We start from the raw sequence: 22,162 nt of genomic DNA, 5'->3' as shown, positions 1-22,162 counted from the left end.
ACAGTTTCTGTATGCAAAAGATTAGTCTCTAACATGGGTCCCAAACCCTTCTTTCTAGCAAAAAGAAACGATTTTTTTAAATAAAAAAAAAATTATTTGGGAAGCGACTGTACAAAACTAAGTTAAAAAAGCTTACTGAAAATGTTACTACACTTTGTTTTACTGAGTATTTTCAGTTTGATATAGGTTTTAAAAGAAAATAAAAAGTCAGTTCAGTTTGGAAATGGCTGTGTAATTACCATTTTTTAAAATAATTGAAAAAATTAATAAGCCTATTGATTCAAAACAGACTACATTGTTGCAAAAATTTCCAAACAGGTAGGTGACTAAAGCTGGAGATACACACACACACACACACTCACACACACAAATATATAAACAAAGAATAACTTGTGCAGTGCAATTATTTTGAAGAAATACTAGAGTTTGGAAATACCGCTTGTTTGTTTTTGTAAGAAACTGAGCAATGTGGAAAGGGGTGGGAAAGAGAAAATAGATCAGAGTTCAGCAACATGATGCCTGTGGGTGCATCACGTACTTGAGGTCTTCTCCTGGAACCCAGAAATCACCTGAGCCCTACACACACACACACACACACACACACACACACACACTGAAATGTACACCAAGCCGAAGGCGAAAGTTGGTCTAGTTCAGGGGTAGATCCAGCCCAATCACCTTCTCAATCCAGCCCATGGACGGTCCAGGAATCAGCGTGTTTTTACATGAGTAGAATGTGTGCTTTTACCGTATTTTTCGCTCTATAGGATGCACTTTTCCCCCTCCAAAAATTAAGGGGAAATGTATGTGCGTCCTATGGAGCGAATGCAGACTCCTTGGCTTCAGCGAAAGCAAAGCGAAGCCTCCAAAGCGCAGAGGGAGCGCTCCCTCTGCGCTCCTTGGCTTCACGTTGCTTTCGCTGAAGCTTGAAGCCTAGGGAGTGCAGCGCAAGTTCTTGCTGCGTTCCGGAGGCTTCAGGTTTCTTTTTCTGAAGCCGGGAGAACAAGACTCTCCTGGCTTCAACAGAGAGGGAGAGCTGTGCAGTGCCCCTTCAGCCAAGCGGGAGGAGAAATGGAAGGGGCTCCATTTCTCCTGCCGCTTTGCTGAAGGGGCGCTGAGCAAAGAGGGGGAGATTTTTTTTTCTTGTTGTCCCCCTCTAAAACAAGGTGCATCCTATGGCCGGGTGCATCCTATAGAGCGAAAAATACGGTGTTTAAAATGCACCTCTGGGTTATTTGTGGGGTCTGCCTGGTGTTTTTACATGAGTAGAATGTGTGCTTTTATTTAAAATGCATCTCTGGGTTATTTGTGGGGCATAGGAATTTGTTCATATATTTTTTTCAAAATATAGTCCGGCCCCCCCACATGGTCTGAGGGACAGTGGACCAGCCCCCTGCTGAAAAAGTTTGCTAACCCCTGGTTTCACAACCACCCCTCTCAGTCAGCCCATCAAAGATTCCTCCACTGTTGCTTACACATGCAACTCCTTCCTAGTAAACCTATGTGATGCCACATCTTTCTTTTTAATCCTTCCTCAAAACCCTTTAAGTCCTGATTCCCTACTGAAACCAAGCCTAAGTAACTGTAACTGAACCGAAAGCATATTCTTGCAGTTACCTGCACCTCCCTCCCTCTCTTTCTATCTTTCCCCCACGCAAATTTTAAGGTTGTTGGGTTTTTTTGCTTGTTATTATTCAAAGCGCAGTGCATTTTGAAGGTGCTGTATTAATACGAATAAGAAATGAATATAGGTAATACATGTAAACAAACTGTAAAGTGCGACAAGACACAATGATAGAGGTTATAATGCACTGTAAACTGTACACAACGCTGACTCTGAAATTTAGTAATCCCAAATTGAGCCAGTCTTGCGCCATATTGTATGAAATGGTGCTATTAATTTAAGCCAATAAAAGGTTACAAATGAAAATGCATTATTCATGAAACAGCCTATCTCCCGTACACATACATAGTAAACATCCATCATGATATTAACAATCTAGCATAGGGTATTGTTCCAACATCAAGCACTGAAGTAATGCTTGCCTTCATAGGAACAAAATAAAAATTGAGGATTCGTGTACTGAGCCAAAGATTTCTTGGTTTAACTTCTACTGATTTTATTGTGCATGCTATTTTTTATTCAGCTGAACACATTTTAAATGGTTTGCTGCTTTTTAAGTACCACAATCACATATTTTCCATAGGGTTATGGTATCACTAGTTATTTGGGATTTTATGCACAATAAATTCTGTCCAACCACTCCCCTCTTAGATAGCAAAGAATCCCACAGGCCACATAAAACGTCCTACATGTATGCTGAAGTACTGGTCACTGTTACAAGACAACAGTTACAGACACTGTTACTGAATCTTCCTTGGATTGTCTATTATTTTATTATTATTTATTAAATTTGTATACTGCCCTTCATCTGAAGATCACAGCAGTTCACAACATAAAAATACAAAATAAGAGCACATACATCCACTGAACCAACAATGGAGTACTTTTCTAAGCATATGAGTGCTACTTACTTCTCCAACCACCTCTATGATATCTCCAACTTTCAACTCTAGTTCATCTTCATTCTGAGGCATATAACTGAAAGCCACCTGACATCTTCTCCGCCTATTTCGATCACCTACATAAAAAGTTAAAAACATTATTAATTATAACATTTGTGCTTAAACTATCAACTGCACTACAAAGTAGTTAGCTATGCTGCCCTTTCTCAACACACGTCTGAAAATTACAGGAAACCTAGAGCACTACAGCAACAACAAATGCAGTATATTTACAGAGTACGAGCTTCACAAACTTCAGGGAAAAGGAAACAGGTGAGGAGGGGGTAGAGAGAGGATTGTCCTAGTCACAGCTGGACCTCCCATGAGGCAAGGTGGGGAGGTCGTCTAAGGCAGATTTGGGGTATGCTGTTCACCACCCTCGTTTCCCACATAGGTGCATCCTCCCCTCCCCTGTGCCCCACCTCCTCCACTTTTGCTGAAGGTACGCTCTGCCACAAAAGGTAGTGGGTGTGCCTGTGGCAGAAGACAGTGGTGTGATGGCAGCAGGTTGCGCCCACAGCAGAGGAGACTGCAACGGAGGTGGGTTTGGGAAGAGAGATTGGTTCAGTCACACTGGGCATGGAGCCTTAGGGACTCTGCAGGCGATGCTATAACTACGGTGTTGAATGGAAGGCGAGAGGGGCTAATTTTTGATGTCCCACAGGACGCAGCTGAAATTTGAGACACCAAGGTCCACCACAACTTCAGCAGGTGGAGGGGGAGGTTGTTCTAAGCGACCATGGCTCCATCTCCCTCCAACTTACAGAATGTGACTATAGGCAATGTGGAGCAAAAACCTACAAATGGTTCCAAGACTGTTGCCTTCTATGATTTGGAAGGTGACAGAGTGCAGGCAGAGCTGACACACTCATCTCTACAGTACATTCTACACTCATCTTCATGTGTCTACTTTCCCTTTTTGGAATTTCTGAAGAGGGCTGTGGTTATCTTAATTTCACTAAGAAAGCTATACTCTACTGCCTCCTTGCCCAAGATTTTCAATTCCAAAAAAGTTACTGACTTTTGTAAAAGAAACAAATGTCCTTTTAACTACTAGGTTTTATGAAAGCATCCATTCAATTATGCGAAATAGCCTGCTTCTCTATTCCACTTGCAAGTAAACATGAAATTTTTATTTAACCTCCTATTTTATTTAACCTCCTATTCAAATTAGGTATTCTCTTAGTGAATGAAATTATTTTTCTTGAATTATAGAGCAAGTTCCTCCTCAGCTAGAAGTGTGTAGGTCACACGCATGTGGGGCTCTAATTGCCACCTAACCTATGACATTCCTGAAGGAGCTCTCGGAATAAAAGCAAACAACAGTTACTGACGCAGCGGCACAGGTCAGCTCAGCATGTCAGTTTATACCGCTAACCATTCTGAAGAAAACACTCACCAGGAAGAACTCTCAATTGCACTCCTCATGTTAAATTCTTATTATTACTTTTGATGGCAGCAGAACAATTGCTACAATCAAAAGGTAACCCTACCATACAAAAGGGGTATTTTTTATACTGCTTTGTTATTTGATGATTAACCCAACCCTTTGAACTGTGCCAGCAAAAGCAAGCCATGAAAGAAGTGATACAAAAGTCCAGGTATAAAAATCACTGGCTTAATATTATTAGCTAGGTCAGGTATCCAAAAAAGTGTGAGAAATATGAGTATTAACCTGTCCTTTTTATATGGCCCTGTAGTAAATATTTGAGGGTGGTACAAGCAACATCCACACCGCTGGGGTTCCAGAATGCTGACAAAAACAAATTCGATGCATTTTGGTGCAAAGACCCATTTCTACCCACAACAAAGGGGGGGGGAGAGAGAGCGGGGGGAGAGGGGAGACAGAAGTGAACAGCAAGGATTGTCCCTCTGTGATCCACCCATTGAGAATCAACAGAGACATGATATTCGTGAGTTCAGCCTTAGAATTAGGGATGAAAGAGGAATTAGTTTGGTCTGCTTTTCAAAGCTGACGGGCCTGACAAGTCTGAACCAGGTTGTGGATTGGAACACAAATAATAATAATAATCATCATCATCATCATCATCATCTTTATGAAAAAAGATGTGTACAAATACAGGGCGAGTCTTTTAAAAGAGGCCCCGTGGATACAGAGTACACATGTTCCACTGGGCCTCATCTTGTATTACAGATGAATTCAACGGAAAGCACTGAGAAGTGTGTAGATTAGAAACTACAGTGGTACCTCAGGTTAAGTACTTAATTCATTCCGGAGGTCTGTTCTTAACCTGAAACTGTTCTTAACCTGAAGCACCACTTTAGCTAATGGGGCCTCCCGCTGCCGCCGGAGCATGATTACTGTTCTCATCCTGAAGCAAAATTCTTAACCTGAAGCACTATTTCTGGGTTAGCAGAGTCTGTAACCTGAAGCGTATGTAACCCGAAGCGTATGTAACCTGAAGTACCACTGTACTTATTTTACATAGAAAAACATGTACAGAATGCTTACAACATAAATGCCGACTTTTTACGTGCTCTTTCAGCATTAAAATGGGATGGAACAGACCTATCATTGAGTACCATTAAGGCTAAAGCGGGACATAAATAGCTGTTCAGTCCATCCCTTCTTTATGTTCATGTGCAGCTTACGTAGGCTAATGCCAAACTTCACTGTGCTATTTGGCTGGCTGCCTGTTGACAGAACTGGAAAGAAATTTTACCAAGCCTGCAGATCAGTGGTGCTTTTGCTGAACGCTAGAGCTGTCAGCGGGACGCGGGTGGCGCTGTGGGTTAAACCACAGAGCCTAGGACTTGCTGGTCAGAAGGTCGGCGGTTCGAATCCCTGCGACGGGGTGAGCTCCCGTTGCTCGGTCCCTGCTCCTGCCAACCTAGCAGTTTGAAAGCACGCAGTACAAGTAGATAAATAGGTACTGCTCCGGTGGGAAGGTAAACGGTGTTTCCATGCGCTGCTCTGGTTCGCCAGAAGCGGCTTAGTCATGCTGGCCACATGACCCGGAAGCTGTACGCCGGCTCCCTTGGCCAATAAAGTGAAATGAGCGCCGCAACCCCAGAGTCAGGCATGACTGGACCTAATGGTCAGGGGTCCCCTTTACCTTTTAGAGCTGTCAGCAGGGCATTAGCCAGAGAGGACAGTGGGTGGGTGAGCGTGATCTCATTGCAAGCTCTCATGTGGGGTCTCTTAAAGGCCTCAGGAGTTTGGAGATAAAGATCTGTTCACTGAGGGCTGGCTACCAGATGCATCCACACAATTGTGACTCTCGACAGCATAGAGGACTTTGCGGCATCATCTGCCATAAAGCCATTCTTCCTCTCAGGTTTATGCAGCAGACTTGTTCAGGGAGCAATATTTATACAAAAATGATATAAGCAGTACATAAATGTTGTGGAATATTTTCAAATCAGTTTGGTGTGTTCCAAAACTACCTCTCCTTTACTCCCTGTTGTGGAAATGAATATGTTTGTTCAGATTTGGTCTAATGTTTTCTTTATTGCTATTAACAAATAATTGGATCTCATAACATTCATTCAAATCACATTTTTAAAAATTAATATAATGTAAATCATATTAAATATTCTAATCTTAAAATGTTATATATTTAGCAATCCTGTAATCATTTCCCCATGCATACTGAAATATTCAAACCAAATCAAAATGTGTTTTAAGAACACTGTTCAAAATATGTAAGTAATATAATTCTATTACTTCTGCACTATGCTACTAGGTCTCCTTGGAAACTAGACCTTGTCTCTATAAGCTGTATATTTGAAGAGCTGGTTTTGCTTCCAGCAAATAAAATTTGCATAGATACCAAAATGAGTCAAACACAGTTGAAAAAATATATGATGAAAACGCTTATTGGAAGGGCATGATAAATCAATTTAATTAGTATTTTAATTTTTTTAGTCCTAAGTAGTTATCCCTGAACATTTCAATTTCCCCACTGTATTTGAAGCAGGGGTGTAAATTTAAGGAATAGATCAATCAAGTTTTAGTTGGTTCATTAATGTGAGGCAGTTTTAATCAATGGGGCTTTAATCTGCTCCTGTCTCAAACAACGGGAAAAGAAGTATACATAAAAATGGTAACCTTCCGTCTGAGAATTTGGAAATCATCAAATAGCTAAATATTTCATCTCTTTTACAGAAATGAATACACGTATGTGGGGGGAAGGCAACTGTTTTATGATCCTATTTGACATACCAAAAGAAACCTAATGAAGTTCCCATTCTTTAAATTGGTTCTCATGAATTCTCCCATGTCATTGTATTCAGTGTTGCAAAGCCCCAGATATAGGCAGTGAGTATTTTTTTCTTTTCCAATATTTAGCACAGGTCATTCGTGGTTGCTAAAATAATATAGACAAGTAATACCTGCTTATTTGATCATAGTACATAAATATATTTTAGGAACTGTGGAAGGATCAGTGTTTTTGAAATGGTTGAACCTATTAAGGTTTTGGTAACATGCAAATGTACTTATAATCTAACTAATTGAGAAGCTTTGGAATCAATCCCTACAGAGAAATAGGTCTGCAAAAGTTACTAATTTTTCCAAGGAAAAAAAATGCTAAAATGCTATTTTCCAAAAATCTAACTAGAGTTCAAACTAAGGTTTTCATGACTCTGCCTCCAAAGGAATCATGCCTAAACATACAGCCTTCTGTTATGTTTTTTAGGTAATTAGATTTGCTAATAATATGTAGGTCAGCCTTGCTACTAATTCCTGAAATGGGAGTTTGCCTGGCCCATCATATTTATCCTAATCTCCCTCCTTTTTTATCACCAACTCCAGTAGATGTGGGAGCCCAAGAGCAGCAGAGGTAAGCATTTCTTTTCCACTGTAGTGACAGGCTATACACATGGCTCTGTCTTCATAATGTCTTATGGGAGAAGGGATACTGAATTGCTTGGGCACAGTGGGAGCATGTCACAGCTCTCTTTTCTGATGCATATGCAACTGGCTTAGCGCTGCCTTTAGGCAGTGGGGTTGGGCTCAATTGTCCTTTGGGACCATTCCAGCAATTTCATTCTATGAATAAAACAACACCCTTTGCCTCTTGATTTATAGTCTTACGCACCCAATGCATTTCCTGCCTGCCAAGCTTGACTTTTTTTTCCTCGCGGTACATAATCATTTCAAGTAAAAGGTTTCAAGATTATGTATTTGTTATCTTCCAATTACATTGTCATGTATTTTTCACGCCACATTGCAAGTTATCTGCTGTGAAGTGACACTACAGCCTGGCCTACAGATGCTTCAGGATGAGCAGCAGAAACACAACAGAAAAACGCCTAAAATTTTGACATCTGCTGGCATCATTCACATGCTTTTAGGCATATGAATCTGGAAACATTACTTCTTGGGTGTCACTGTTAGAGTCTAATTTAGTTTGCCATTCAGAAAAATTCTCAAGACACCAACAAAAATAAGGCTATAAGGTCACCTGTTATATGACTTTATCTCATCTTTTACAACCTGAAGAACTGTACACCATTTTGTGTCAAAAGTAAAAGTTGGAAAGAGCAGTTGGAGAGAGGTGTTGTTCTTCTTGTGTAAGCTTAATGATTTAATTAAAGGTAAAAGTAAAGGTAAAGGGACCCCTGACCATTAGGTCCAGTCGTGGCCGACTCTGGGGTTGCGGTGCTCATCTCGTTTTACTAGCCAAGGGAGCCGGTGTAGAGCTTCTGGGTCATGTGGCCAGCATGACTAAGCCGTTTCTGGCGAACCAGAGCAGCGCACGGAAACGGCGTTTACCTTCCCACCTTTTTATCTACTTGCACTTTTGACGTGCTTTTGAACTGCTAGGTTGGCAGGAGCAGGGACTGAGCAACGGGAGCTCACCCCGTCGCAGGGATTTGAACCGCCGACCTTCTGATCGGCAAGTCCTAGGCTTTGTGGTTTAACCCACAGCGCCACCCGCGTCCCTAATGATTTAATTACATGTACATTAAAAAGTAAATCGTGATACAGGCAACAATCATTTTAGGCATGTCCAAATGACGTGCGACAGCCAACATGCGGGTCCTTTTGGAATGAGGGAGGAGTGGGGCGTAATGGGGTAGGGCATGCTTATACACTCCACCAATGCAGGCAGGGGTCAGGTACGGAATCCCCGCGCAAAATGGCCATCACCTGTATAAGTTATCCAAATATCTCTCCCTCCCCCCACATAGAAAATTCTGTAGGAATCTAGAAAAATGTTCTTTGTGGGGGGAAATGGCAGGTTTCAAATATTTGAAATAGATGGAAACTACAGAAACTGTAAAGAAAAACACAGTATCAAACTAGGTGGCTTTGAAATGGGAAACCTATCAATAATAAAGAGCATAAGGGAAAAAGAGAACATCCTGAATGTGAATACATGGCAATGATTCTGGTGTGAACAAGAGTCCAGCTCTTTGTTTTGGGGATCTTCCTGGTCATTTACAGCCATTTGGCACCACCACCCTTTTAGATAGAACATGTCTTGTAAGATGCCAAAAAATACCCCTGTTACACGGATGGAGAGCCCTCCAGATGTTATTGTACACCAACTCCCATCAGTCCCAGCTAGCATGGTCAATAGTTAGGGATACCCACTCAGGTGTGCAGTTTATGCAGCCGAGGGTGGATTTCTCTAATCTGCAAATTTATTTATTACACAAACATATTATGCTTTACCTAACTCTGGTCAAACAGATCAATTCTGCCCTTTACCTTAAAGTTTTAGTTGAGATAACATATGTGGATTTGAAGAATTAGGTGCATGCTAGAGAAGGATTCTTCAGCACAAATTAGCATATATTCTTCTGTGTTGCCTCTTGAGATAGAGTTTGGCATAGGAAACTAAAGGCAAAATGGTGTGGCGGGGGGAGCAAAGAAACAAACAACATGGCTTGTTCTGAAATTGGATTAGTATAATGCTGAGTTTTGGAGCCATTATTGTTAACATAGCTCTTTCACCTTTGGAGAAAATCTGGATTATAAATGTATTAATAAATAAAAATAAATCTAAGTACCATTATACAATCCAATCACAAAAATGATTCTTACTTAAAAGAAGTGCACTATTAAACTTTTCTTATCAGTGCAATTGCAGAGCTTTGACATAAATTCATATCTATTTAAAAATTCACCCTTTATAACCCTATATATCAGTATTTGGATTTTTTTTAAAGTATAACTGTCTGCTATAAAGAAAGATGTTTAAAAATGCACACAAGTCTTTAAGTAATTCACCAGCTTATTTTAGAAAGCAGCTGTAGAAAAACATTGTCACCAGATAACACACTTCAGCACTGTACTGTCTCCAAAGCAGAGACATGAATTTCTTAGCCAAAAAAAATCTACATAAATAATCTATGAGTTCAATCAGGATCCAACTGCTATTCGACTTTTTATCTGTGTCAAAGAATAACATGTGCTTAATGTATTATACTACAATGAAGATATCATTAATTACCATGGCAGACACTGACAGACCCAGACAAATGTATAGAATAAATCATCTCTGTCTAAGTCAATAATTGAGAACTCAACCAATTGTGGCACTTGGATAAAAACTGCAGCTCTTACAAGCTTGTCATGGGCACACCAGTTAGGAAGCTTTATTATCAAGAACTTTATTCTCTCTCTCAAACAAGAAAGTAACAGCAGCCTCCCAACTCCACCCAGACACAACTAAGTCTAGTGCTACCTGAGGACATAACTATATACAGTCATAACTTAGTTTTCGAACAGAATGCGTTCCAGAAGTCCGTTCGACTTTTGAAACATTCAGAAACAAAGGTGTGACTTCCGATTGGCTGCAGGAGCGTCCTGCAGCCAATCGGAAGTTGCAGAAGACATGCCAGACGTTCAGCTTCCGAAGCAAAGTTCACAAACTGGAACACCTACTTCCAGGTTTGCGACGTTCGAGTTCTGAGTTGTTCGTGAACTAAGCTGTTCGAAAACCAAGGTGCGACTGTAATGAGACTGTTCTCAGATAGTTCTTCTTTTTTTTTTTACAACTCTTATTATTCAGTTGAGACAAGGCAAAAGTTGGGCCTATGGGCAGATGTCCTTCAAGTCTAATCCTCCCTCTTTGATCCCAGACTAAAAGTTGAAAAGACCAAAAAACAAACATGCTCCAAAACCTATTCACTCCTCAGAGGCCATGTGAGGAGGGGCATGGGTGCAACAAAGCCCTGCCTTTTGTGATGACTCGGAGGAAGGTTTCGCTAAAATTGGGAAGGAACACAGTACAGTGGTACCTCGAGTTAAGAACTTAATTCGTTCTGGAGGTCCGTTCTTAATCTGAAACTGTTCATAACCTGAGGTACCACTTTAGCTAATGGGGCCTCCCTGTACCGCCGCGTGATTTTGATTCTCATCCTGAAGCAAAGTTCTTAACCCGAGCTACTATTTCTGGGTTAGCGGAGTCTGTAACCTGAAGCATCTGTAACCCGAGGTACCACTGTATTGGGCTTACAGTCTCACTTTCCCCTACCCCCTCTTGCAATGTCTGAATGTTTCCATGTAGGAGTGAAAACTGCTCAGACACTCAATTAATGCAAAACAAATACTATACAATAAAGCAAGCGAACCTACTAACCTTATCATTGCAGCAATGGAACATAAAGAAAGAATGATTTCGTGGCCAAGAGCTAAGGAATCTTAAAATAGTTCCATCATGCAAAAGAACTCTGGACTATTTGAGCAGCAGCTTTGCATATCTCAGGGCAAAATAGCTTTTGAAACTGAGGGGTTACAATTAATAGTCTGCTGTTCAAAATCAATAGTTCCTTGGGCATCCATATACCCTCTTTAGATCCTATTCATTATCTGTAGATATATATCTATAAGGAGTATCTATAAGATGACCTATAGAATTAGGACTCAGGAGAAAGGCATTTTGTTGTATAACTAAACTACATTTGTAGCCTACAGAAGTGCCATTCACTTCAGTTAGCACATACTCCCACATGAACAATAAAATTCTCATTAGATTACCAAGCACCTAAGTGATTCCGAACTGCTTAAATAAAAATATTCTCTTTAGTACTGTGGGGGTGGGCAGAGAAAACTGTACCCCCACCAACACCCTTACTCAATGAACTAAAGGTAAAGGTAAAGGCAAAGGTACCCCTGCCCATACGGGCCAGTCTTGACAGACTCTGGGGTTGTGCGCCCATCTCACTTAAGAGGCCAGGGGCCAGCGCTGTCCGAAGACACTTCCGGGTCACGTGGCCAGCGTGACATCGCTGCTCTGGCGAGCCAGAGTCGCACACGGAAACGCCGTTTACCTTCCCGCTGGTAAGCGGTCCCTATTTATCTACTTGCACCCGGAGGTGCTTTCGAACTGCTAGGTTGGCAGGCGCTGGGACCGAGCAGCGGGAGCGCACCCCGCCGCAGGGATTCGAACCGCCGACCTTTCGATCGGCAAGTCCTAGGCGCTGAGGCTTTAACCCACAGCGCCACCTGCGTCCCGTCAATGAACTAAGAATATGGTTAAATACTTAATTGAAAGTTAACCCAGTATCACTTAAACGGATCAACAGATAATATTTTTCATTGTGCAAAGGATATAAATAAATGAAAGCCTGTTATTAGTATATTTTTAAAAATCTCAAAAACATTTTCAGTTCAAGACTGTAGACTATTTCATAGGAATACAATAGCAAGTTATTTATATTGCCTTCATCCTTAGCAACACATAACAGCAGTTGTTTTAATTTTTAAGGAACAGCTGATTTATCTCAAATGGAGTTTGAGAGAGCAAATGACTAATATCTAAATACAAAATTGAGTATCTTTATATGCATTCTAATCATCAAAGAAAAATACAGGCAATGACCAATTAATAGGCTTCTGAAAGATGAATATGCGTGCCAAACCCAGAGGTGACTGAAAATGTCACCAAACATGTTACAAAAAGGGCAATATGTCTAACAGATTATGTCCAGCTTAGACTCCATTAATTTTTGGAACAAAAAGTTAATGAAAATATTATATATCTATATCTATATCTATATCTATATCTATATCTATATCTATATATTCCCTTAGGATTCTTTTGCTTTAATATAAGTGAGCAATTCTTAACTTTTTCTGTTAAACAGGCTAAATTAAGATATTGACTAAAAATACAGGACAAAAGTATATCATTTATGAATATATTTTTTGTTTCGTTTTAAAGAATGAATTGTAAAAATATAGCTTTCCAAAATGAATTGTTCTTCAATTGTTCAACAAATTGTTTTTCAATCATGCATTTCCTTATTTGTTTCCCATGATACTCAAGAACCTTTAAGGGCCTCTAACAAGAGGAGAAAAATGCATTCTTTGGGATATAGCCAACTAAGTTATATTCAAAGTAGACCCCTTGCAAATTAATGCACTTTAGTAAATCATGTCCATTCAATCTGATAGGTCTGCTCTGAGTATGACTAATATTGGATACAGCCTTTTGACTCCACTGGGAATATTTTCATTCCTAAAAGTAGCAAACATTTTGGTATATGGATTAAAGGGAAAAAAACCTTTGTTTTTTTCAGAAGACTGAAGAGGCAAACTTCCCGTTTGTATTTAGCGATATTGCACTATTTCTTTCCTCGGAAACTATCATTTAAAATATTTCACTTTATGTAGAAGATATAAATGCCCTGAAGGTTTTCTGTTTCAGCAATACAGATTATTTAGTTATGCTGATTTTATATTTATTTTTAATGATAATGGTTGTATGTATATTTGTTTTTTACTGATGTGTGACTTTTAGTCATGTTTTAAATACAATTTTATTTGAATACCACTGGGAGAATTTTCTGACTGAGCAGTTTAATTTCCCCCCTAAAAATATATATGAAGGTGTTATCCATAAAGAACAAAGCCTAGAACAGACAAGCTATCTGCGCAAATACATATATAAGCAGAGTACTGCATTGTATTTGGCATCAAGATAAATGAATCATTATGACACAACAGTGGGCTTTGTAAACCAATATAGCAGTGATTTCATTATGTTATTGAACATCTGCCACTTAAAATTAACCATGAGGGAAGCAAATGGTCATGGAATACCTCAGGGCCATACAGAAAAGAGGCTATCCCTAAAAAACAACAACAAAGAGGTGTGGGATTATCTGCATTGTCACCTTTTATCCAAACAAGCTGCTTGGTGTAACATGCTGTAGCATACACTAACACAGTAAAATGTGCATGTCCTGAACTCAGATCACTCATATGCATTTAAATCTAGAGCAAGTTTCCAAATGACTTTAGAAAATCCTGGGAGTCTCATTCATAGTTAAACTAGATTATACTTCAGAACAGAGAAAGATAACCATTACAACCAGGGGGTACTCAAGGGCACACAGTACTGGCACTGTTGTTGTTGTTGTTAAAAAGTGTGGCACTTACTGTACCAACTTCATGGTGAATACCAGCATGTATTTTTCTAGATAAAAAGCACTTGTTACAACTATTGTTCATAGAAAAGGAACAGTTTATTAGGAACTGGAATCAAAACATTTGCTCAGTAATATATGATCATACACTCAAGCTGGTTCAGAGAAAATGCTAAGCCAAACTATGGCTTAATATGAATGTGTGAGTATGAAGGGCCCCAGATAGGTTGACATAGCCCCTCTTCACATCTTACCACAAATGTAAACTTTTCCAGTAAAAAGACATTTTGCCTTGCTGTTCTAACCTGCATTCTCCATGCTGCTCACTATATACAGGAGAGAGAAAATTACTGTACTGTTCTAATTAGTGTACATGGTCTACCACAAGGGGGCAGCCACTGTAAAGGAGGAGGCCACATGACAATCCCCTAGCTCAGAGTTAGGATCAGCTTCAGAGCTTAGATACACAGACAAAAAGGGAGGAAAGCATATGTTGCCCAAGGGAAAAATAGTGGCTCCATCATAATTATTAAAAAATTACTGAATTGGTATGCTGGATGTCATAAACCTCTACATTCCATTTTCTGAATAAATACATTTTTTTATCGCAAGTACATAAGATCAAATATATTACATGACTGAACACAATGCATTTGCCATTGATGGAGAAATCATCAATTGCTTCATGGGTTAGAAGGACAGCATAATTTGGCTGTAGTGAAGACGTGATGACAGAAAACCAATTAAGAGTCACTTATTTTATTATTTAACAAGGAAATACAGTACCATTTGCGCGCTCTCTCTCTTATTTAGATTGTGGATGTCATTTAAATGCTTTCATAAACAAGTGCCCTGGATTTTTATAATGCATGGTAGAAATATGGGTTTAGGATTTTTAAAAAGTCAAACAGCAAAAGCCCAAATCTAAACAATATACAGGAATGTAACGGAAATGTCTCAATTTCTTTGGAACCTGTCTATAATGGTTGTTTTTTCCGCCCTACCCCCCAATCCTATACATGTTTTATGAAATACATTGTTCCATATCAGCCTTTCCTCCCTTCTGTCCCAGATACTGGATACCATTTTCACCTACCAAGAAACTGCCGCCTTCGGCTATAAATGGTTTCCCATGTGTATGCATTTATTCCCTCAGTTGGTTCTCTCTAACAAGCACTGTCTCTCTCCACTGTAAACTACATGGCTGGCTGCTCCATGAATGGGCTCTTGGATGGACTTTTAGTTTCTTAGGCCAGTATGCATCTAAACAGTTCCGATAGGTAAAGGTAAAGGGACCCCTGACCATTAGGTCCAGTCGTGGCCGACTCTGGGATTGCGGCACTCATCTCGCTTTATTGGCCGAGGGAGCCGGTGTACAGCTTCCGGGTCATGTGGCCAGCATGACTAAGCGGCTTCTGGCAAACCAGAGCAGCGCACGGAAACGCCGTTTACCTTCCCACCGGAGTGGTACCTATTTATCTACTTGCACTTTGACATGCTTTCGAACTGCTAGGTGGGCAGGAGCTGGGACCGAACAACAGGAGCTCACCCCGAACTACCAGCTTTACTACCAGCTTTACATTAATTTGAATACAGACGAGAGATAAGTGGGATATCATTTTGAGTCTTATCTGCTAGACTCTAGAGAGATGATTAAGGTCAAAGAGTGTCCTATATATTTTCTACTAATAAATGATGCAAAGAGGAAGCTGAAGCTCAAGATAGGAAGCGGTGGTAAGGGAACATCTAGCTACTTTGCATAAATTCAAATCTCTAGTGCCTTATGAACTTGATGGATCAGGGAAATGCTGAGGTACATAGTGTATCTTGATTTCAGTAAGGCTTTTGACAATGTCCCCCATGATATTCTTGCAGATAAGCTGGCAAATGTAGACTGGTCAAGATAAGTGTTAGGTGGAGTTGAAGTTGGTTGACTTGCCAAAGCCAAATAGTGCTCACTAATGGTCCCTCGTCATTCTGGAAAAAAGTGACAAGTGGGGTGCTGTAGGGTTTTGTCCTGGGTCCGTTGTTGTTCAACATCTTTATAAATAACTTGGATGAAGGAATTGAGGGTATGCTCATCAGATTTGCAGATGACATCAAATTGGGAGGGGTGGCCAATGCCACTTAAGACAGAATCAGGATTCGTGCTTAATGTTAACAGACAGGAGAACTGGGCAAAAACCAACAAAATGAATTACAATGGGGACAACTATAAGGTTCTACACTTAGGCAGGAAGAACCAGCTGCACAGATAAGATAGGGGACACGTGGCTTGCCAGCAGTATGTAAGAAAAAGACCTAGGGGTCTTACTAGACCACAATATTAGCATGAGTCAACTGTGTGATGCTGCACCAACAGAAGTTGGCACAGACCAGAAATGGGAATGATGAGTCAGTCAATCCTTAAAACTGTCTGGGTCCAAACTATCAGGACCCATGTTGAAGTTGCAAGGAGTCAGGAGGCTTGATCCATCATTTTTTAAAAGCACCTTTGATACCATGCTACATTTCATTTCCTCATCATTTTTCTACCTTGTACAAGTCTTAGTACAATGATTTAGAATAGTCAATTTTCCTGTTTATCCAGCTTTCCTTTGCTTTCTGACATACTGTGACATTTAAAAATCTCTTACATAAAAGTGAACTTGCAGGAGACATTAAAAATTAAATGGTTAGTACAAGCCCAGGCATACCAAAACACTATTAAAAATTGCTAGGATTTAAAAGTTGTAACAGGATGTACTTCCTTTCCATTTTAGTGCCCCAGATAACAGAGGCCCAGCTGCCACAGACCATATGGAGCCTTCTATTACTTGCACAAGCGTAACCCAAAAAACACAATGCCAAGTCTTTTAGAACACCGAAAAGATAATGCAAAAATTCCACAGGCAAAATGTATCAGAATCTTTGGTTTTCAGGGCATATATTCTAGTACTGTACATCTTCATCAAACATCTCATATCACATGGTTTAGGAGTTTGTTTGTTTTTCTTTTCTTTTCCCCCAACACGATTTTCCTACCTGGGACCTTATATAGGTAACTAATAGGACTTCTAAGTACTGTCTTGTTCTTTCTAATCTGCCATAGATCACCTACTTATCTGCAATACTTTATGGATTTTATCCCCTTGTCTAACTAAATCCAATCATATTCTGCAACAGAGGTGGTTTTTTTGGTGGGGGGAGGGACTTTCGCTTAATGCTATGTTTAATCCCTCTCATTATATAATATTCTATCTACTATATATTTTGGGAAGTTGTTTGCTTGCTATGTGTTTGATAAGATATAAGCAAATTTTGCATGATGGTTCCGGAGTTTCATGATCAGGTTTTCATCTAAGTTAGGATACAACTGGATGCCATTTTGAATCAAGATAGTGGACTGAACCTTTCTGACTGCATTGATCCTTAGAATTCCTGAGCAATGCCGGGTATGATGCTGCTAGTTGCTTATGTATATAGGATGATTGTTGGTTTCATAGACTGCCTGGATTCAGTCCTTTGGGTTGAGTTTCCTTTGATTGGTGGCTCAATAGCCTAATACAGTGGTATCTCGGGTTACAGAGGCTTCAGGTTACAGACTCCGCTAACCCAGAAATAGTACCTCAGTTTAAGAACTTTGCTTCAGGATAAGAACAGAAATCGCACGGCGGTGGCGCAGCGGCAGGCGCCATTAGCTAAAGTGGTACCTCAGGTTAAGAACAGTTTCAGGTTAAGAACGGACCTCCAGAACGAATTAAGTTCTTAACCCGAGGTACCACTGTACTGGTTTCTGGTAAGTTTTTTTCCCTTAGTTTCCAGGAAGATTTTGACACAAACAGGCAGTTTGTGCCATGAATAGCACATTTCAAAGTTTCATAGTCACCAAGGACTTGGCTTTGAGATAAGAAACAGAAGCTGGTAAGCCTCCAAGGTAAAAAATACAACATTTGTTCTTGAAATAAAAATCCTTGAATGATTCCACACTCTCTGGAGAGCATAACTGGCAAGGCAACCCAATGACACAACTATGTCAAAATTGCATGTTTCCTTTCAAGCAATCAAAACATATTCTATTTAGCAGGATCAAGTTTTTAAGCTGTTGCATGGACCTAACTATATTCGAGAATATCCTGTTTATTTCATCACACTACGATGCAAGAAAAGGAAGGGGAAAACTGGTACTGAGATAATAAACTCAGCATGTTTCCAAAACATATATATATATATGGATAATATATGTGGGTAATGTAAAATGTATATAACCAGCATTGCCTACTTTGCACAATTATCTACTGAAGCATTTACTGTGCTTTTCTAGATAGCTATAAACAGTCACTCGCCAATTATGAACTTAGTATGGGGTGGTAAGTTGGTTATTTGAGCTGTTCTGTGCAAAAGAGCTGTTTTAGAAAAAAATTACTGCAAATGTGCCTTCAGCAACAACCAATGGAGAAAGGCACACTGCATCCTTTGAGCTGACAGAAGCAACACACATAAAGAAACCTGGCCACACAATGTGCTTCAGCACATCCACAGTTGGATAGCATGCACTTTTATATTGGATTTTCTTTCCTTATTGGATTATCTGAAAATTGGAAAAGGCTGAATTCAGGGGGGGGGGGGAGTGCAAGCTGCCACTTGGAGAAGAAGATGTGTAGATATCTACCTATAACGAGCTGCTCCTTGTTAAAATAATTGCACTCAATAATGAAGCTCTTTGGTTAAAGAAACACAAGTAATTCTGTACTTGATAAGAGAGTGATATCCTCAGATGGGAAGACACAGTGACTGAATGTTTGAATTGGCTTTCATAAACCTGTTTGCCCATCTGATAACTTTTTCCACCCTTAATGTATACACATTTGTCCAGTGTATAATTTTATGGTTGGAAACATTCAAAATACCGTTTACCCTGGAGCTTTTACCGTAATTTAAAATATATTACCTTTTTTGGAGGCTCTAATAATTGTCTCAGACAACAGTAAAGGACTTCCATTGGAAACATCATGTATAGACTTTTCTGGTACTTTGATGACAGGACCTTCCTTCTTTGCTTCTTTTTTTATTTCCTGTATAAGAAACAGAAACAAAGAAAGAAAGAGGGAAGAACTATTTAGAATGTTTAGGTATGAACTCTGAACCTAGGCCCCAGAGCATTACAAAATAAAGCAATGACAGACTAAAAGTAACACAAGTTAACAACAATATAAGTTAAACTCCAACCCAAATTAGTTTAACTGAAATAGTTTAATTTAAAATGCTGATTTTTTCTTTAAAAAGCATTTCCTTTTTAAAAAGGAAAAAAAATTATTCAACAAATAATAAAAAGAAACATTAAAATGCAATAAAGCAAGGTGAAAAGCATTTATGCAAATACTAATAAAATTATGTAAAATCTAAATGAATGAGTAACTGCAAGTAATACAAGACAAAACAGGAAGAGGGTAGATTAGAGAAGGCTGCATTATCCCATGGACCGCTGATTATCACACTTATACAGCCCAGTTTTAAAAAACTTGTAGAAGCACCCAAAACAAACAGAAAGCTGCCTTTGCAATGAAACTTAACAACTTCATGGTTCAAAGTCTGTCTGCACATTTACTACATATGCACGCCAGAAATGGTCTTATAAAAGCTGGAACAACTCAGTTTGGGGAAAGATTGATATTTGTGTGTTATAACAAAAAAACAACAACTCCAAACCTGTTCCTGGTTGGTAGGCAGAAGGTGTAGAAGCACATGAATAAACTATGGATATTTTCTTAAAATATTTCTACCCTGTTCCCAAGGCCACCCTTCATTGACTTATTTGTGCCCTCAAATTGTGTCCCACCTCGCAAAGCTATGACTGCAGCTAAATTAGACTTTTCCTGCTCATGGTAATTTCCTGGTATACCTCCGGTTGGTTAAGCAATACACTATAAATGAAAGCAATGAAACATGCTATGCCGTCAAGAATCTGAAACTTTACTGTTGGTAGATTCCGACCAGATTATAGATTGTGAGCAATGAACATGAAGTTTAATGTTCTACTTAAGAGTGCTATTCCTAAAACTTTACTTGCCTTTGACACTGAAAGCTCCAAAATCACAAAACTGATTATAATATTTTTATTATAGCCTTGACCTATGAGGCAACACTTATTGCTCTGAAAGCAGAAATAAGAGACCTCAATAAACAGAGCTCTAAAATCCATTCCAATGGACTCTTGGTCAATGGAAAATGGTATTTTCCTATGAGCACATAGCAATTCTGTGGACAAGACAGGGGCCTTTCTTCAACAATACTTAACTTTTTCCTGGAGACATTTTCAGCTAGAGAAAACCCTCAAAACTGTACAGGGTAGTCTAAATGTGAAAGCTAGGTTCCTAAATTATCCCTATCTCCAAAATTCTGACAAACTGACCTGAAATCTCCAAATTTAACAGGCTTTAAGTATGTACATAGTACAGATTCGAAATTTCAGAAGTGTAATCTTGAAGTTTAATGAGTAATGAATTAATTTTATAGATTAACTGCTTGACAATGGTAAATGGTAAATGGTAAATGGTAAACTAACCTCTTCTGAAAGTGGTAGATAGCTTACAGGCTGGGGTAAACAAGAGAAGACTAGCAATTTTGTTAAATAATTATTTCTAACAATCATGGATTGTTTTCAGAATTTATTCCAGGGCATTCAAAAGCAGAATACCTATTTTTAGCTACTGTGTCTAAAGACACAACTTCCCTTCTATCAAAATATTTCCTCTTCTTCGGACTGGAAACTCAGCACCCTGATGATCAAATTAATCTGCTACAGAGGGAAAGCAAAAAACAAACCCAACAACCATTAATAAGGAAATAACCGGGGGAGGGGCGGGGAGAGGATTCAGAGTTACCTGTAATAAAACCTTAAACCAAACTGTCAACATGTTATTTTCTTTTCTGATCTTTGTCTAAATGTTCTGTTAGTCTTGTGTAGATTATTAATCTATTATTCCCAACACCAGTTCAAAATTTGTATTTATATCTTTTACATATACATAAATAAATAAATGGGACGCGGGTGGCACTGTGGGTTAAACCACAGAGCCTAGGACTTGCTGATCAGAAGGTCGGCAGTTCGAATCCCTGCTACGGGGTGAGCTCCCGTTCCTCAGTTCCTGCTTCTGCCAACCTAGCAGTTCAAAAGCACGTCAAAGTGCAAGTAGATAAATAGGTACTGCTCCGGCGGGAAGGTAAACGGCGTTTCCATGCGCTGCTCTGGTTTGCCAGAAGCCGCTTAGTCATGCTGGCCACATGACCCAGAAGCTGTAGGCCAGCTCCCTTGGCCAATAAAGCGAGATGAGCGTCGCAACTCCAGAGTCGGTCACGACTGGACCTAATGGTCAGGGGTCCCTTCACCTTTACCTTTACATAAATAAATAAAGGTTTTTTTCTTACAGCAAATTCACACTATGATTTTTGCACAGTAAAAATCCAGGAAACTTTGCAATTGTCAATGCTGTGATAGGCTTTTTACACAAGTAGAGGCTTATATATTATGGGACTGACACCCATAATGGTTAGCTCAGTGCAAAGTAATAAGGTAAACAACAACTTAGAAATCCCAATTCCCAGCAAATATCAAAGCCAAAGAGGATACAAATATTATTAATAAATCAGAATGAGCTTCTAAGGAGAGGACAACATTTGCGCCTCCTCGTCTGCTGCAGGGACTGAGGAGACGGTGTGCCAGGAATGAGTTTTAGGGCCACTGGTATAGTGCCCAGCTATTCACACACAAATCTATAGATTTCTAGATACTAGAAAGGGGTGAAGGGCTGAGCTCCTATGTTCTGAAAGCTTCCTAGAAGCTCTGTGCTCAAGTGCTCAATCTTTTCTGAACCAGATAATGGGGAACTTCAACAGATCTGTTCAGATGTGTCAGTTTTTTCAATGATTTTGGTTAAAACAATTCAAGGGGGGTAAATACTGACAATTCTAGTCATATTCAACACAACTGATTCCTATGTTACGGGAGAACTACTGTGTCTCTTATGCTTTCAAACTAAATTCAGGCTTGGGGACATCACTAGGCCCAATACCAAGGAAACCCAAAAGACACTCTTCTCCAGCCCATAAGGGAAGTCATTCAACACAGGAGCCAGGCTTAACATATACTATATAGTTCTACTGTAAGAGAGCCACAGAAATCTGGGATACATTCAGCTTTCATTATCAGCATCTCACTCATGTAGAATAAAGCATCATGAAACACTAGGAAATCTCATGAAGAACATGA

At 39.5% G+C, this 22,162-nt stretch overlaps 1 protein-coding gene and 1 long non-coding RNA gene across 6 annotated transcripts in view; one reads left to right on the top strand and one right to left on the bottom strand.

Annotated features, from left to right (window-relative positions):
- LOC307214001 overlaps positions 1 to 22,162 on the top strand; it is a 257,787-nt gene that overhangs the window by 83,149 nt on the left and 152,476 nt on the right. The window lies entirely within an intron of this gene.
- The window catches only part of SH3KBP1 (SH3 domain containing kinase binding protein 1), a 140,373-nt gene that overhangs the window by 66,141 nt on the left and 52,070 nt on the right, over positions 1 to 22,162 (bottom strand). For all 5 annotated transcript variants that reach the window (XM_079972251.1, XM_079972254.1, XM_079972250.1 and 2 more), the window contains 2 exons: positions 18,845 to 18,968; positions 2,536 to 2,642 (listed from right to left, as the gene is read on the bottom strand). In XM_079972251.1, the coding sequence (XP_079828377.1) occupies positions 2,536 to 2,642; positions 18,845 to 18,968 (231 nt within the window). The remainder of the gene's footprint in view (positions 1 to 2,535; positions 2,643 to 18,844; positions 18,969 to 22,162) is intronic.

This window comes from Podarcis cretensis, assembly GCF_951804945.1.
Source record: "Podarcis cretensis genome assembly, chromosome: 4".
In the NCBI taxonomy this organism is placed as follows: domain Eukaryota; kingdom Metazoa; phylum Chordata; class Lepidosauria; order Squamata; family Lacertidae; genus Podarcis; species Podarcis cretensis.
Note: the sequence above shows the minus strand (reverse complement) of the source record. Positions and strands in the feature narration are given on the sequence as shown.